Raw genomic sequence first — 17821 nt, 5'->3', positions numbered from 1 at the left:
AGTGAATGTTTGTGTGATTTTAACGGGTAATGAGGCTGCACCCGGGGTCCTGGACGGATGATCTTTTTCCAGAAAGCGTGTGCATCTCCGTGCATCTCCGGCAGACGGAGGGATGAATAATTAGGAAGGGCTTCCATGAAATCGCTCACCGAGAAAATTACCTGCCCATTAAACGGGACGCGGCGAAGGGCAGGAAGCTAGAGCCCACCTATCCCCTCCTGAGGCGGGAAGCAGGGAGGGACGACGAGGCGCAGAGAAGGGGAAGGAGTTGACCGGTAGCCTCGGCTCCGAATTTGTTAATTTCTGTCCCACTAGGACTCTAGGCTTTCCAGCTCCCCCTTCCCCCACTGCACAGCGGGCTGGCGCCCCCTGTGCGGGCGGGTGGCGGAGCGTGGAAGTGGAGGCTCCGTGCACCCCCTCATCACCCCCCGCCCCCCTCCCCGGGGCAGACTCCAAGCAGCTTTCATTCCTCCCCTCCGCTCCCGCCTCCTCGCCTTCCCTCTAAGTCCTTCCACCCGCGGCAGCTGCAGGAGGAGGCGGACGCTCTGCTGCGGGGCCGCGGGAGCAGCGGCAGCGGCGGCGGCGGCCGTACCAGGTGGACTGGCGGCTAGACCCGGGCGGGCGGCTGGACCGCGCGCTCCCCTGCTCTCCCGCTCCTGGGCCCCTGGGCTCACCCGCCCCGCTCCGCACCCGCCCGCCGCCTGCCGCCGCCAGGGTTCACAGCCGCTCGGAGGCGGCACCGCGGGGGGGTGGCAGCAGCCTCAGCCCTGCCCCTCTATCCCTCCCGCCTTCCCTCCCTCCCTGCAGCCCCACCACGTAGGAGTTCGGATTCTCCACCCGCCTCGTCCCTATTTCCCTTTGCCTCTCTTTCGGGAACGAGAGAGGTGGAGGGAGGCAACGAGGTTGCAAAGGAGAGGGCCGCCAAATCGGCCCGCCTGCAAAGTGTTGCTTTGACACATCCTTGTTATGGAAGTTTAGTGAAAAAACTCTGGACGTGGAGCTGCTACCCAGACGGAGACCGGGGGAAAGGAAACCAGTGGGCAGGCCAATGTTTTTTTTCGGCAGCGCGCTGGCAAGTTTGTGGAACACTTTCTAGGAATTAGGTCTTTTTCCTCTCCCGTCATCTTCTTGACTTCTGAAGAACGAACTTGGCTTTGGATTGCCATGAAGCCTGAGGAGAGGGGGTTAGACACACTTGAATAATCCCTCCGGCTGGGCTGAATTCGTGGGAATTTAGGAAGCCACAGTGAGGAAATACAGCAGCCTTGGGAGTGCTCTCTGTTAATTTGGATGGATCTAAATGTGCCCCATTCAAGACCTCTCCACTAACCCCTTCTGATCTTGCCATTTGCTCTTCTTGACTTAATTAGCAGCTAGAAAAGTCTAAACTTTGGACCTACCTCTTTTTTTGATACTTATTTTTGTACTTTTGCTCTCTGGGATTGGTTTCTTAAACAATCTGGATCCTTTTTAATATGTCAAAATGAGTCGGCTGATGTTTACACAACTACTGCTCTGTGGATTTTTATATGTTCGGGTTGATGGTAAGTTAAAATGTTTCTATCCTGTCCCTCCCCCCCCCCAAAAAAAACCCCAACATTTCTTTCTGAGTTGGATGTGGGCTATAAATAAAATGACATTATATCCTTTGGTCCCTTTTGGCCAGGCATGGGGGCTTTGGGGGAAGCAGAGGTTTTAAGTCTTTTGTTTCTAAACTGCTGCAGATGGAACGTGTTAGGAGTCACCTATTGTTGTAATTTACTTAATTAATTGAGGAGTTGGGTAATAAATGATGGGCTCTCAGTTTTGTTAGAAAAAGAAATGTGAAAGTAAATCTCGTGAACGAGTCTAATACTCTTGTGCTTGTTCTCCATTTGGGGTTTGTTCTTGTATCTGAACTTTGGCTTAGAAATTCAAGTGAAGTAAGTAATAGATACCCCAGTGAAGGTGCAGTAGGTTAGGAATTTGAGTCAGGGATCTCAGGGATCAATGTGTATCACCTGCGTGCTGGTAAGTGCTCTCCTAGCGTGATATCAGAATGAAGATTTAGATCATAGGGAGAAAACTGTCAAAAGTAAGACAGGGCGAGGCTCCAGGAAGGGGGAAGCAGAAGCTGTGGGCTGGCTGTGGGTACGGAACGCTCAGCTCAGTCCCTAGTGGCAAACACAATGGGGATCTGAAACAGGTGCTGTAGGTGTCTCCCTCTAGGTTGAGTCAGTCTGTCAAGCAGACAGCATTCTGCCTCTGATTCTCCTGTCTTTTGTTCAGATTTGGTTTCCTGGGGTATTTTCATAGGATGTCAGTTTCCTGTGGGAGGATTGCAAAATCCTTTTTTGTAGCTCTTTTGAATGATGAGTGGAAGGAATCGTTAACATGCTTTTTTGTTTGTTTGTTCCAAAGAAGAAAGTCAAAAGAACAATTTGGTATTAACCTAGCGACTTTAATTTTCACATCAATAGAAATAATTGGTCTAAAGAGAAGATTAGAGCATGATATTTTTGCCTGCATGTGTGGATTGTAGTACTTTAGATTTTTAATTACTGTACTTATAAATAATCTGAGGTGTATTGGTCCAGATACTTGAGCCATTATAGTAGCTTGTTGCTACATAAACTTTCCTCCAGTATTTGCATTGTGGACGAAGTCATTATTTGGGACACTGCCTATTTTTGCCCGCCTGTAGGAGCTAACTTTGTTCCTGGCAGCGGCTGTTGCACAGAGCCCCATGTATCAGACTCAAAAAGGAAGCCCTTCTATAAACATGAGGCAAGAAGGATGAGTTTACCTTCAGTCAAGTGGCTGTTTTCAATCCTGGACTACATAAGTACCCATGCCCCCCAGCGATAGTAGGCGAGCGTTCATGTGGACACACTGCTTTTTTCTTTTTTCCCTTCTAAGTAGTAGATGTATAGGAGTAAATCACTGTGAATTCTACTGTGGCAATATCTCTAATCATATCTAATCATTCACCAGACATTTTCTTCTTCAATACATTTACCTTTGTAATACATTTAGATGACAATCACAAAAAGGTTTTGTCCCAAGTGTTTTGATTGTCACAATAAGACTTTAATATAACTTTTTGGATATGTCCTCACAAACCATGAATTTATATACTGCAATGCCAGAAATGCATTATAAACTATATATTAGATTACAGAACTATCACCAAGTTGTTGGTTTTTTTTTCAGTCGTTGTGTAGCTAGCTGGAATACAATTAAATTGCTCAGTGGAAGTGACAGAGGGAATCAGAAGAGCTTGGTGTTACAGAATGTAATTAATGTACCAGGGTGTTTGGAGATATATGAAACAAATGCAATTAACCACCTTGCTGCTGGAACAGCAGTAGCAAGACATCATTTCTCCCCTTCCCTCCCTCCTTCGTATCCTAGCTCCCTCCCTTCTTTCCCGCTCTCCACTCACCTTGCCCTTCCTGTCCCACAGATACACCTAGGACCTTTGTTCTGTTTTAACATTATAGGATAAGGGGGTAATTTGTGTCTGGGCCATAACTGTGCAGCAACGTTCATAGTAATGTAGTGAAAAATGCCCAAGATTGAGGAGTTGAAAAGGTAGTATTAAATTCTTGTGTGTGTGAAACTAGTTTTTGTATTTAGCATCTACTATGTCCAAAGCAATGGAAACTGTGGACACTTACTGAATTAGTATGCAAGTCATATGTTTGACATTGGATTGCCCTTGGTTTACCCCCTAATGATGACAGCCCCTCCATGGGGATTGTTAAAAATTGGGGATGTAGACAACACTGCCCTCTAGGCTATTTCAACACACTGGGATTGTGTGTTTACATATATAATGAGGGGGTTGTTTGTAGGATCTCTAAGCCTTCTTACTTTTCCAGGGTTCTATGATTTCTAGTTACTTATTATCCTTCTTAGAAGTGTGTGCTTATTCTCCCCATGAATTTCAAATTTAGAGAAGCTTGTACCATTTGAAAGATATACTGACTCTCCTTGTGCTAGACACAGAAATTAATTTTATTCAGTGACAAATGATACATAGATTTGCATTGAAATTTGCTTGGTGGGTTATTTATATGTGCATTTTTATAGTATATGAAAAATGTTAGAGTTTTGCATCCTCATGAAAGTTATGTGCCATTATTATTTATGATTTTTCTGTATCTTGTGTCTGTAGGAATCTGTAGAGAATAAATATTAAGTTAATTGAGAACTACAGGCAAACTTTTCTATTTGGGATGTAAATAAAGATTATCTCATTCGATACAGATTAATTAACCAAATGCAGATTTTTCCTTACTATTATGTATGAGAATATGTATTGAATTTAGCCTTTGTTCTCCAGATTTTCTTTATTTTTAAATAAGAATATGGTTTTGTAATCATTTACAGGGAACTAATATGAACTGTCACAAGACTGTTGGATTATATCTATATTAAATACATTGTGTCAGTTCAATAATTTTACAATACTGGTGAAAAGATGTTTTGCCTCTCACTGCTGTGGCCTCTCCCGTTGAGGAGCATGGGCTCCGGACGCGCAGGCTCAGCGGCCATGGCTCACGGGCCCAGCCACTCCGTGGCATGTGGGATCTTCTCGGACCGGGGCACGAACCCGTGTCCCCTGCATTGGCAGGTGGACTCTCAATCACTGCACCACCAGGGAAGCCCGAAAAGATGTTTTTAAGATGAAAATATTTCTTGTCTTCAATCCTTAACTGTTCTAAAATGAAAATGGCACTTGTGATATTTGGAGAGATAAAGATGATACGTGTGCATGGTGCAGATATATAATCTCATATAGGTTTATAGGTTTTGCTAAAGTGCTTCTTTCAGTAGTGGACTCATTATTGTAGCTGTATGTAGTCCATTTCAGAACTTAAATTGCATATAAGTAACCTGAAATTTCTTCTTGCAACTATACACTAATACCACGTTTGAATTGGCTTTGTTTGAATAACCTTTGATTCTAGGCAACATGTGGACCATAAACCAAAAAGATTTCTTAATACATAGAGAAAAGAGTATATTAAAGAAAAAAAAGGTCATGATTATACCAAAAAAAAAAAATTCTAGTTATTGCATCCTTGAGCAACCTGTATAAAATAGCATCTTTGCTAATAAAAATATGGATATGTAAGAACATGGCCTACATTTGGATACATATATAGTAATGAAGGGAGCTTACGTATGTAGGATGTGTGTGTTCAGTAATATCTGCTTCAGTAGCTCCTGCAGTCCATAGGAGTTATTTATTTATTTACTTCCTATGTGCAATTTGATTTTTGAAGAGTTAGAAAAAACAGATTTTCCTTTTTTTTTTTTTCCGCCCCGGTACGCAGGCCCCTCACTGTTGTGGCCTCTCCCGTTGCGGAGCGCAGGCTCCGGACGCGCAGGCCCAGCGGCCATGGCTCACGGGCCCAGCCGCTCCGCGGCATGTGAGATCCTCCTGGACCGGGGTACGAACCCGTGTCCCCTGCATCAGCAGGGGAACTCTCAATCACTGCGCCACCAGGGAAGCCCAGATTTTCCTTTTACTTATTTCTATTCCTAGCTCTCCTCCTACTCCTCCTGTACCACCTCTTTCTCTTCCGCCTTCATTTCTTCCTTCCCCTCCTTCTTTTTTGGACCCAGTGGAAAGAATTAAAGAAATATTTGAAGAATGAAGAAAATAGGTGAGAGGTGTCTTGGATAACAATTTAGAAAATCTGCATTTAAAGGAGATATGTTAATAATATTTTAACTTTGGATATACCCAGTTGGGGTCTTGACTCATCGTTTTTCTTTTACAATCCTATAGAGCTTGATGCAAACTTATATAGTTCTTTTTCCAGTTTAGGCAGACAGACGTCTACAGACCTGAGTTCTAGCAGAAAGTTATAGAGTGCTATATTAGAGATTTATTTTCAAAGAGAAGTATTGTTATGCTTCTTATAGTGTTTCCAGGTATAGCCCTGTCAACCCAAATCAATACATTGATGTTGTTAATGATTTTCTTCTTTTTTAAATTATTGAGTGAAGCATGAATGAATGATGACATAAAGTCTTTTAAGGGGAAATTTCCATAAACTCTGGCAATGTTTCAGCATAGCAGAAGTCTAATATAGCATCTAAAGTGTAGCATATTCACCCAAAAAACCTGTCTCTAAAAAAACAACATTGGAGTGATCTAGGCCTCAATCCTTAGTGTTTTTTCCTCCATTTGCACCTAATCCTTAATGTCTTTCATCTGGTCGCATGGGTTTTAAATACTTCTTTATTCTGATACTTCTCAAATTGCCCTAATCACTTGTGGAAGAATGTAAATTCCATGAGATTACAACTTGGCTCTTCTATTTACCATGGTATCTCCAGCGCCCGTACATTACTTAACATATCCAGCTGACTACATGACATCTTTGCTTGATATCTAAGAAGAATATATCAGACTTGGATAGTAACTAGATTTGTTGTGGTGATCATTTCCCAATGTATACAAATAGCGAGTCATTGTGTTCTACACCTGAAACTAATATAATGTTGTATGTCAATTATACCTCAATAAAATAATTTTTAAAATGAATATACCAAACTCAAGCCAGGAATAGAATTGGCTTCTCCTTCCAGTCATCTCCAGCTCAGTGAATGGCATCACTATTCACAGTTTTATCATGACCCAAAACTAGGAATCATTTTTGACTTGTTCTCACAGCCCATATCTGACTTGTTAGTAAATCCTTTGAAATATACCCTGATACCTAAAATTTTATGCGTGTGTTTGTGAGTGTTTCCCCAACATTTTTATATAAGCATTTTCAAACATGCAACATAGCTGAATTTTACAGTGAACACTCATATTGCCATGTAGATTCTACCGTTTTTTACTATACTTGATTACCACATATCTATCCGTTTACCCATCCCTCTAGGCATCCATTAATTCATCTTCTTGTTTTGATGCATTTTCAAATAGATTCCAAATGTTTCTTACTAAGTCAACCACTACCATCCTGGTCAAAACCTGGACTATTGGAATAATCTGATAAATGATCATCCTGCTTCCATTTCTGTTCTTCCTATCCCCACACCTTACCTCCAACCAGTTAGTTCTCCGCCCAGTAGCCACAGGGACCTTTCAAAAGCATGTAAATAAGATAATGGCAGCACCTTGCTCAGAAGCTTCTAATGGCTTCCACTGATAACTCTTCGCAGTAGTTTACAGGACTCTTCAAATTCAGGTCCCTCACTGCCTCTCTGACCTCATCTGTTCACACTCCCTACTGGAACCTAGGTTTAGACCTTGCTTTTTGATGTTTTGTTCCTGACTCAGGGCTTTTGCATTTGTTCTTTCTTTCACCTGAAATGTGCTTCCCCTGATCATTGCATGGGTTTTTTTCAATTGGTTTAATGAGTCCCTATCCAATATCATCTCTTCAGATATATGGACCACCTAATGTAAAAATGCTCCCCTCAAAACACTATTGGACTACCCCCCTTACCTATCTTAATATTTTTCTGAGCTCTTATCACCTTCTTAAAGTTTATGTGGGTGTGTGAGCACGTGTCCACACGCACATGCACGTGTTTGTATAAACAACCTTGAAGGCACCCACATTGTACCCTACTTGCGAGCTAAGAAGTTAGACTGCTACAACTTCATGAATGCTGGCAAAGGACATGAAACTCCTGGGTCACAGGTGGTAGATTTCATTAGTTATGTCACAGCAAGCAGCATGACTTCATGTTTGTATAGATTTACCTTTCCCCTGAAGACCCTTAGGGGCAATGCAGTGGGGGCCAGGTAGATGGTGCACACACAAAGCTGACGAGCCCTGAGCTTGGGAACCAGGATATTTTATAGTGGACGATAAGGAAATCTGCCTAACCTTTGGCCTGGAGGGAAACATTGTCTTGACTATATTAGACAGTAAGCAAATCTTGACTATATTAGACAGTAAGCCTTCTGTTCTGAAGGGAGACCGTCTAGAGTTTAGAAGACTGTTAGCTGTATGCATATGTTAGTATGATTATTGTCTGCTTCTTCTACTGAGCTCCTAGGGCATGGACTTTCCTTGTCTATTTGTTTACCTGTGTTCCTCCAGTGCCTAGAGCACAGGATGACACATAGTAGAATCAAGTATTTGTTGAATAAATGAAAATGTGCTTATGGAGTGCTTTTGAGATGTTTCTTTTCATGCCCTAGCCCAACATGTGAAACGTTTACCATTTGAACTAGGTTTATTTATTTATTTGGGGGTGTGTATTTGTGTTTGTCTCTCATTCTCTCTCTCTCTCTTTAGAGAGAGAGAGTTATCAAACATGCATATTTTGACATAAATGACATCATGATTTCTGATGATTTAGTATTCCACCTTTCACCTGGCAGGAGATATAGAATTGACTATTTGCTTTGATATGTCTCTTTTCTAACCAAGAGTATTTTCAACAATGGTGTGACTTACATGGTCACTCCCAATCTCCATACTAACACTGTTGGATGTTTTAGCACACTGTTGAGTGGTGTATATATTTTGACAGGGCACTCCTTCAAATGATTCTAATGTACCTTAATAGGACCACATACACTCTTATCTGACTAAGGCATTTTGACTTATACAATGATATCTAGTCCAAAAAGTGAGACTTTTCTTCACCTTTGGGGCAACTTTTCATTTAAGCATTAGCAACAGATAAAAATGATTACTTTAGTTCAGGCATAGAATTAAAAAGAATACTTTAAAAATTGGTCTCCAATTATATAGCTCACTAATACTTGAAAAAGAAGAGGAAGATTAAAATACCTGCAGCAACTGGAATTACCCTACCCTATCTACTGTTATAATCATCATGTCTAGGACCCTATTTACCATCACTGATACTAAACTGAGATATACCCAGGAATTTGGCAGGTAGGACCCTCTTTATAGACCTACTTTTGATTTTAAGAAAATAACTCAAAGGAATCTTACCGGAAAATTTATTTTTTAAAACTGAGATAAAGCAAACATAGACATTCTCTAAATTTTGCTGCTTAAATATTTTCCCCCAACAACTTCACTGAAATGATTGAAATATAATTCACATTATATTTCACAAACAAGTTACTCATGTAAAGTGTACAATTCAGTGGTTTTTAGTGTATTCAGAGAATTGTGCAACCATAACTACAATCCAATTTTAGAACGTTTTTGTCATCCAAAAAAAGAAGCCAAGTATTCTGCTCCTTATCTGCCATCCCTTCCCCAGCCTGAGGAAGCCACTAGTCAACTTTCTGTCTCTGTAGATTTGTCTATTTTGGATATTTCATGCAAATAGAATCTTACAATATATGGTCTTTTGTGACTGGCTTCTTTCCCTTCATCTAATGTTTTCAAGGGTCATCCATGTTGTAGTGTATATCAGTACTTCATTCTTTTTTATTGCTGAATAGTATTCCACATCATTTATTCTTTGAATTATCAGTTCATGGACATTTAGGTTGTTTCCACTTTGGGTCTATTATAAAGATCGTTGCTATGAACATTTGTGTATTAATCTTTGTGCACACGTATGTTTTCATTTCTCTTGGGTGTATAACTGGAGTGGACTTGCTGGGTCATATGGTAATTCTGTGTTTAACCTTTTGAGGAACTGCAAGACTGTTTTCCAAAGCAACTATACCATTTTACATTCCCACTCGCAATGTATGAGGTAAATATATTCTTTCAATTCACCATGGAAAGAAAATGTTGAACGGCCTTTACAAGTTGGATATAAGTTTGTAGTGAGACAATTTTATATGATAATAATATGCTTTAAGTTTCCAGGAGTCCTAATTTCTTTCTTTTTTTAAAAATTATTTATTTATTTTTATTTTTGGCTGGTTGGGTCTTCCTTGCTGCACGTGAGCTTTCTCTATTTGGAGTGAGTGGGGGCTACTCTTGTTTGCAGTGTGCAGGCTTCTCATTGTGGTGGCTTCTCTTGTTGAGGAGCACAGCCTCTAGGTGTGCAGGCTTCAGTAGCTGTGGCACACAGGCTCAGTAGTTGTGGCTCGCGGGCTCTAGAGTGCAGGCTCGGTAGTTGTGGCGCACGGGCTTAGTTGCTCTGCGGCATGTGGGATCTTCCCGGAACAGGGCTTGAACCCGTGTCCCCTTGCATGGGCAGACAGATTCTTAACCACTGCGCCACTAGGGAAGTCCAGTCCTAATTTCTAATCCCTTCAGTGATTATCTTCTCAATGTTCTTCAGTTGTCCTGTAAAGTTTTACAAATGAAATTAACCCAAATTGAAATTGTCACTTTTAGCAGAGACTTCAACAATACTAAATGTAAATCACAGAATGATAACATCTCAGAGCTAGAAGAAGTTTTTGCAGTTTTGTGGTACAATTCTCTTGTTGGTTGGACAGATGGAGAATGAAGCTCAGAGGTTTTTTTAAATTAATTTTTATTGGAGTATAGTTGCTTTACAATTTTGTGTTAGTTTCTACTGTACAGCAAAGTAAATCAGCTATATGCATACATATATCCCCTCTCTTTTGGATTTCCTTCCCATTTAGGTCACCACAAAGCATTAGTAGAGTTCCCTGAGCTATACAGTATGTTCTCATTAGTTATCTATTTTATACATAGTATCAATAGTGTATCTATGTCAATCCCAATAACCCAATTAATCCCACCCTCCCCTTCCCCCCTTGGTGACCATACATTTGTTCTCTACGTCTGTGTCTCTATTTCTGCTTTGCAAATAAGATCATCTATACCATTTTTCTAGATTCCACGTATATGCATTAACATACGATATTTGTTTTTCTCTTTCTGACTTACTTCACCCTGTATGACAGTCTCTAGGTCCATCCACATCTCTAAAAATGACCCAATTTCATTCCTTTTTATGGCTGAGTAATATTCCATTGTATATATGTACCACATCTTCTTTATCCATTCCTCTGTTGATGGACATTTAGGTTGCTTCCATGTCCTGGTTATTGTAAATAGTGCTGCAGTGAACATTGGGGTGCATGTGTGAAGCTCAGAGTTTTTATGTGCCTTGTCACATAGCCTATTGCTGCTTAGTAGTAGAGCTGAAACTAGAGTCCAGGGATGTTTTTTATCTCTATACCACACTTCTCTCAAAAGACTATTTCCAGCTTCTCAACCCTGGAACTCCTTAACAAGAGTTCCAGGCTCTTGTAACTAACCGAAAATGGCCAGCTGTTTTCCGAACATGTCAACAAGGGAATTAGCTTGAGATACCTTGAGGTTATTCATTTGATTCAGCACATGCTTATTGAGCACCTATTTATAAACAAAGCACCTTGCTGAGGGCTCTGTGAGGGACATAATGAAGTTAAATAGTTCCCACCTTCAAGGAGATGATTCTTTAGTAGGGAAGATAACAAATATTCAAGTCACTAAAATAATAGTATCCGGTAAACGCAGGGAGCAGGGTGTGGGGTTGAAGGAACACACAACATAGTCTGGGAACTCAGAGAACGAATAGATGATTTCCAGCTAGTGCAATCTGGGAAGAGTCAACACCAAATGGGTCACTTAATGTGGGCCTTAGAAGAAGAGTGAACTTTTTTTTTTTTTTTTTTTTTTTGCGGTACGCGGGCCTCTCACTGTTGTGGCCTCTCCCGTTGCGGAGCACAGTCTCCGGACGCGCAGGCTCAGCGGCCATGGCTCACGGGCCCAGCCGCTCCGCGGCATGTGGGATCTTGCCGGACCGGGGCACGAACCCGTGTCCGCTGCATCGGCAGGAGGACTCTCAACCGCTGCGCCACCAGGGAAGCCCAAGAGTGAACTTTTAATAGACAGAAAGATTGGAAATTGCATTCCAGCAAAAGGAATAGCAGGAGGAATGGCATGGAGATGACAAAGGTGTGCTAGGGGAAAGGCAAGGAGTCTAGTTTAATTGTAACATAGTTGTATGGAGGGGCAGTGTGAGATAATTACTGAAAGGCAGTCAACAAACACTACTGAGTGAATAAGAGCAAATAATTTAACCATTCTGAGTGTACTTATCTTTAAAATTGGCATTATAATAGTGTCTTCTCAAATAGCTGATATGAGGAATAGATGAATATATATTAATCACACACACACACACACATATATATACCCATGTATGTATATATATATGTATATGGAACATATGTGTGCATATATATTGATATGTTATCATATATGGAATTAGATGTGTATATATATGTAATATACATCTGTATGTTACATATATATGTTATATGTGTAGAAATTATATTAAAATGCTTTGAACAGTGCCTGGTACTTACTAAACCCCAATTAAGTGTTATTTATTATTATTTTTTAGTAGTAGTAGTATTTTTATTCTATTGGTATTCCTTTCCTAGTATGGAGTAGAAGTAAATTTAAGAGGACTTTTTCTATCAGGCTAATCATGAACTACATTTGAGATGCGTTTCACGAAGATTTTCATATAACCTTTCAAGCATGAGTCTTCAGGTGACTAAATAAGAACTTTTGTTGCTTCTTAAGGGGACTCATCTGTGTCCACACCTATGCAACCGTGACAAACGTGCTATGACATGTATGTTTCCATTGCATCATGTGCTGATTACAGAGCAAATGGGATTCCCAAGTGAGTGGTATTATGAATGAAAGGAATAAACAAGAGAGGCATACTACAAATAGAAATTTGTTAACAAACAGAACATGCTAGTAAAACCCTGCGTTTTGGTTCACATTTACTGATTTACATCTTTTACTTGGTGCTTTTGATATAAAGTATCATGAAGATAAATCTTTTAAGAGACAAAGCTTACTGAATTCCAAGTAAACACTTCTAGTACAGAAAATATTTAAAAATTAACATTGTCTCCACTCAACATTTTTTTCCTGAATAGCCCACTTATCTTTCTTACATCTAGTATAGACATCATTGATTCTAATACTTTTTACAATTATCCATTAACCAGATTTGCATATTGAGTGGTTGTGTATATATCAAGGATAACCTGACTAAAGCAAAATCATTGCTATTGTGGAAGGGATACACCATGGGTGTCCAGAAGCTGTGGACTCCAGTTTAAGCTTTACCACTAATTAATGGTAGGACTTAAGATTCTTATATAAAAAAATAGATATTTGACCGTGTACTCTTCAACGTCTCAGGCTTAAGTTCTCTTACTGTAAGTCATTTTGTTAAATGTCCTATCATTTGCATTATGTTTGAGTACAATTAAAGGGGAAAATTTATCCTGGAAAAAAATTATCCCAAACCATAAATATCCATCTTTGAAAATAATGAGTTATTGTGCAGTCTGCATGGGGGCTGTATTTTGATATGGGCTTAATGATTTGATTATGGATAATAGTCAAAATCCACTAGCCTTATGATTCACATCCACTTTCATTCGTTAATGACCAATGGTACTTACTGTTTCTTCATGAATAAATGGGATTCAAAAATTAAATACTAAAATAACAATAGTCTTAAGCCAATGTACTTACTAGTTTATGGCCACTGTGACTAGAACTGTATGTGATATGGCAGTTTTAGCTCAGGAGAGGGGTTAACAGCCACTTTTTTTTTTTTTTTTTTTTTTTTTTTTTTTTTGCGGTACGCGGGCCTCTCACTGTTGTGGCCTCTCCCGTTGCGGAGCACAGTCTCCGGACGCGCAGGCTCAGCGGCCATGGCTCACGGGCCCAGCCGCTCCGCGGCATGTGGGATCTTGCCGGACCGGGGCACGAACCCGTGTCCGCTGCATCGGCAGGAGGACTCTCAACCACTGCGCCACCTGGGAAGCCCAACAGCCACTTTTTAATTTCTGTTGTAAGGATTGATGTGGGATCTCTTCCCCTAGTTTTTGGTCCCAAGCCTTTTTGGAAATGAACTGGAGAACATGGAATATAACTCAACTGTTTCATTACACTGCTTTTCAAGCTTAAGCAAAGAACAAGGAAACAATTTGGTATTTAAAGGATTTGTCCAAAACCTGTGCAACGGTTATAACCAATTTAAATGTTCATAAGTAAGAACAAAAAAGGGAGAACTTTTGACTTTCAAAAAAAATTAAGTCAAGAGGTTTTCTTTATAAAGAAAAGGTTATAAATTTTATAAATCAACGTTATAGCCATACTTTAAAGTTTAACAATATATACTTACAAATACTAGCAAATGCTCGAATACAGGACACTAATTTGTTAAGGTACATCTGATAATTATAAAACGTAGTTTTCAGGGTTACAGTAAATTAAGGGAAATTCAGGATGAACCTAGCAATAGGCATTCTAAGTTGAGTTTTGTATCTCTTTATTTTAAAGTGAACTTTAATGTGTGATCAAATAATGAGTAGTTATTGAAAACTGAGTTAATTGTTGATCTATTAAAACTAGAGCAGGCATTTCAGCTTCCCCACCTTAAATATGCAACAGCTTGTTCATTCTAAAACACCTTTGCATGTCAACAACTACAAGATGCCTTCACCCAAATGCAAATTATGCGAACCCCTCCCTAACTGCATCTGCATCATTGATTAGAGGAGATACAGAGTAAGAAGAATGTTACCTTTCAAAAAGAAAGTGCCCGGTAACTTAACATACCTCAGCATTTTTTTCATTCAAAATGGGCTGTGAGGATACTTTTCTTCGAAGCAGTGATAATCTCAAGAGTTAAAAACTAACAATGAAAATGTATTTCCATGGTACCTGAGCCCTGTACTTACAAATCTTCAAGCTGTTATTCAGTTGAGGTTTGCAGCCTCCTTTTCTTCTCACAAATGCTGTTGAATAACTTCATCAGAAAAGAAAGTGCTAACAGAGTTCACAGGGGAGTTCCTCACTGGCTATCCTGAAAACTTGTAGGTGATTCTGCAGCTAAGTACAAAAGTCTTTAAGTGTTTCAATTCGCCTTTGTGATTTGAAAGCCTGGATAATGCGAGCTTGTAATACAAAATGAAAGAATAAAGAATGGGAAAAATATGTACACCTTTGGGTACAGATTTTGGGCAGAGATACCTCTTATCCCCCCCTGCCCCATACACACATGACTGTAAGATATGAATAAACTTCTGAGTTGTTTGATACCTGCCCTCTACTCACAATCCATCAGACAACTGTTATTTTATGAAGAACATTTCCTGGGCTATGAATTATTATTGTACTTTTCTGTTAAACTGTAACACCTGTGATGTTCACCAGTTGGATCTTATGAAACTCCCCAGATTTTTGAGCTGCTCAGTAAAAGCGTCTCATCATGTTAAATTTAAATTCCAAGTTCGTGTAACTTTTCTTTTCAGAAAGTGGTTTTTATCTTTCTAAGCAGCAACTAAGCATGGCATGCAAATAAGACAACTAGGCAATTGCTTTTATAGTCTATCTTTCTCAGGGTGCAATTCAAAGCTTTCTGAACTTGGGGTGTTACAGGAGTTTATGTGTGATCTTTGCATTTGAAATAGTCCAGGAAGTGCAAGGATATACCTGGGAGAGGCAGTCTCTATGAACAATGAGGAGTGAGGGGGTGTTGGAAAAGTGAAAAACGGAACATTTGAACGAAATGAATTGGACCAGCATTTGAAACTCTGCTATATAGCAAGCGGACAAGCTGATATTTAGTTCTATGGATTGTTAACATTCACATAAAACAGAATTATTTAGCATTTACTGAATCCTTTTTGATAATCAATTTGGGATCAGATGCAAAAGAACATGTGTCTGGCTTTGTATGACCCCAAATTCTTCCGTTTTCCCTTTGAGCAGATGACATGGCTTCTTTGCTGTCTGATATTGGTTGCTAGGAGAAGTGCACTGGTCTGGTCCCCTCTTATCCAGCAGTAAAACTAAAGAGTGTATTGAATAAGAAAAAGAGAGGCGGAACACAGTACAGGCCATGAATCATGACTTGTCTCCAATATGTCCACTTTGCTCCCATTTTTTTCCCCTTTAAACACTTTTGTTTTTACCAATGATGCTTTCTTTCAGCTGCTATCTATAATCCTTTTGGAGCCTGAGGGGAAGAGGGTTGCTAAAGGGAGGCTGTGCTGCTAAGAAGTCCACTCAGCCCTAATAAAAGCCTTGAGAGTTATTCATGGGGCCACATTAGTGAGAATGCCCTACTCAGTGAATAGCATCAGTCAGCTGCCTTTGAAATCCAGTGATTAATACCTTCTGTTTTTAAGGGGGGGGGGGAAGGCAGACAGGAAAGGTCTTCATACTACTTTGGCTCTTTTGCAAATTAGATCTTATATATTGTCAATGCTTTTGAAAAAGAAGTTGCTAAATTTTCAATACCACCAGTAGTCGTTAAAAAAAATAGTGTTTCATGAACTGTTAATAGTGGCTATTGTCAGATACAACTGAAATGGTAAAAATGTCCCAAATGAACGCTTATAGGAAAATCAGTTAGCCATTCTTATATTTTGGCAATGTTTTATGATGACCATCAAACTAAAAGCACGATGTTAAGTGATTATATTCAAAATGTTGTCTACACCGATCTATTTCACAGCATCCAAATCACGTTTTTGTTTGTTTGATAAAGAAACTAATTACAATACACTTGAGATTTTAGAGAAACATCTAATGAGAAAATGTTAAGGGTGGCAGGTGTTTGTTTCCCGTGAGCACTTGGATATAAGGGGCAGTCAATGATTTACAAAGAAGTTCTTATATATTGATACGTATATATATATATATGTATACATATATATATATACATATATATGTTTATATCTATAGGCTAGTTTAGCATAAGGGATTTGGGATGTTATCATTATAATCCATCCCTATGACCTCTCTTTATATATTTTGATTGCATTGAGTACATGGCACAGTTCAAATAAAGTTGTGTAAGGTTTAGAAAGCTTGCCTATCATCTGAGGTGCATAGATAGAAAAGCTTCTGGTTTTGGTGCCCTGTGTAGGCAACTAGAAAATGCAAGGTGGTGCTTCTTCATACTGTTTTTCAGCATGATTCTAATGTCATCCAGGCTGTTATTATTTAGATGGTAATTTAAGCCAAGCCTCAGTGTTCTTTTAAAATTATTCTAATTCTTCTGTTCATTTTACATTTATTTTTGATGTAGCAGCTTAGTCTGGCTCTTCAATATGTACTCATGTTCATTAAAAAGGCTTCACTGGAGTCTGAATATGAGAACAAACAACATTTAAAGAACTCGGCATGATGCCTCCTGTAACCTGTTTGTGACTCTGTGGCAGTGAAATATCTTGTTAAGAGGTGGTAATACCCAAGGGCAATCAGAGATAAAAATGTAACGACTTGGTGGGTGATGTCTAGAGATCAGCTTTGAGTGAGGTCTGATTTAACATCTTTATTAGTGACATAAAGGAGAGGACAAAATGATAAAGAAATTGACATATTTCAACATTAGAAAGCTATCGGGAACTTCTTCCCCCACCAGCTACCCATACCCCCTAATGAACATAGAAATGATTTAGGAAACTTTAGGCAGCAAAAATTGTTAGCAGATTATGAACTAATGCCTTATTCCATATATAAATGTAAAATAATTCTTCAGGGAAATAATCAGAAACCTAGATATCTAACTAGAGAGAGAAGCCAGCAAAGCAATAAAACTGAAAGGGCCCAGGGGATAAATATGGGAGTGGAGACCAGGAGAAAATGCGATTCAGATTAGGAGTGTTATGTCCCAGTTTTAAAGGTCAGGGGATTATAGTGCCCATTTAGGGAGTATTGCATCACTGACTGTGGAGATTCTCTTTCAGTGAGCGTGGCTTAAGTGCAGTTGAAATACTTCTTTCATTTTGCACTTCATTGCCAGAACATGAGTGTGGGAGAGAGATATTGGCAGAATAGAAGCAGGAGTGAGTAACAAAGACAGATTCTTTTGGAAGATGTCTGTCCACTTAAAACTAGAGAAG

At 39.6% G+C, this 17821-nt stretch overlaps 1 protein-coding gene across 1 annotated transcript in view; it reads left to right on the top strand.

Annotated features, from left to right (window-relative positions):
- Window positions 1–1483: 1483 nt before the first annotated feature.
- The window catches only part of ROBO2 (roundabout guidance receptor 2), a gene marked incomplete at both ends in the record, with an annotated part of 574004 nt that continues 557666 nt past the window's right edge, over window positions 1484–17821 (top strand). Inside the window, one exon of the mRNA XM_082654134.1 lies at window positions 1484–1544. Coding sequence (XP_082510260.1) covers window positions 1484–1544 — 61 coding nt within the window. The remainder of the gene's footprint in view (window positions 1545–17821) is intronic.

Source organism: Grampus griseus, assembly GCF_964374135.1.
Source record: "Grampus griseus genome assembly, chromosome: 5".
Taxonomy (NCBI): domain Eukaryota; kingdom Metazoa; phylum Chordata; class Mammalia; order Artiodactyla; family Delphinidae; genus Grampus; species Grampus griseus.
This window is presented reverse-complemented; position numbering and strand designations above follow the sequence as displayed.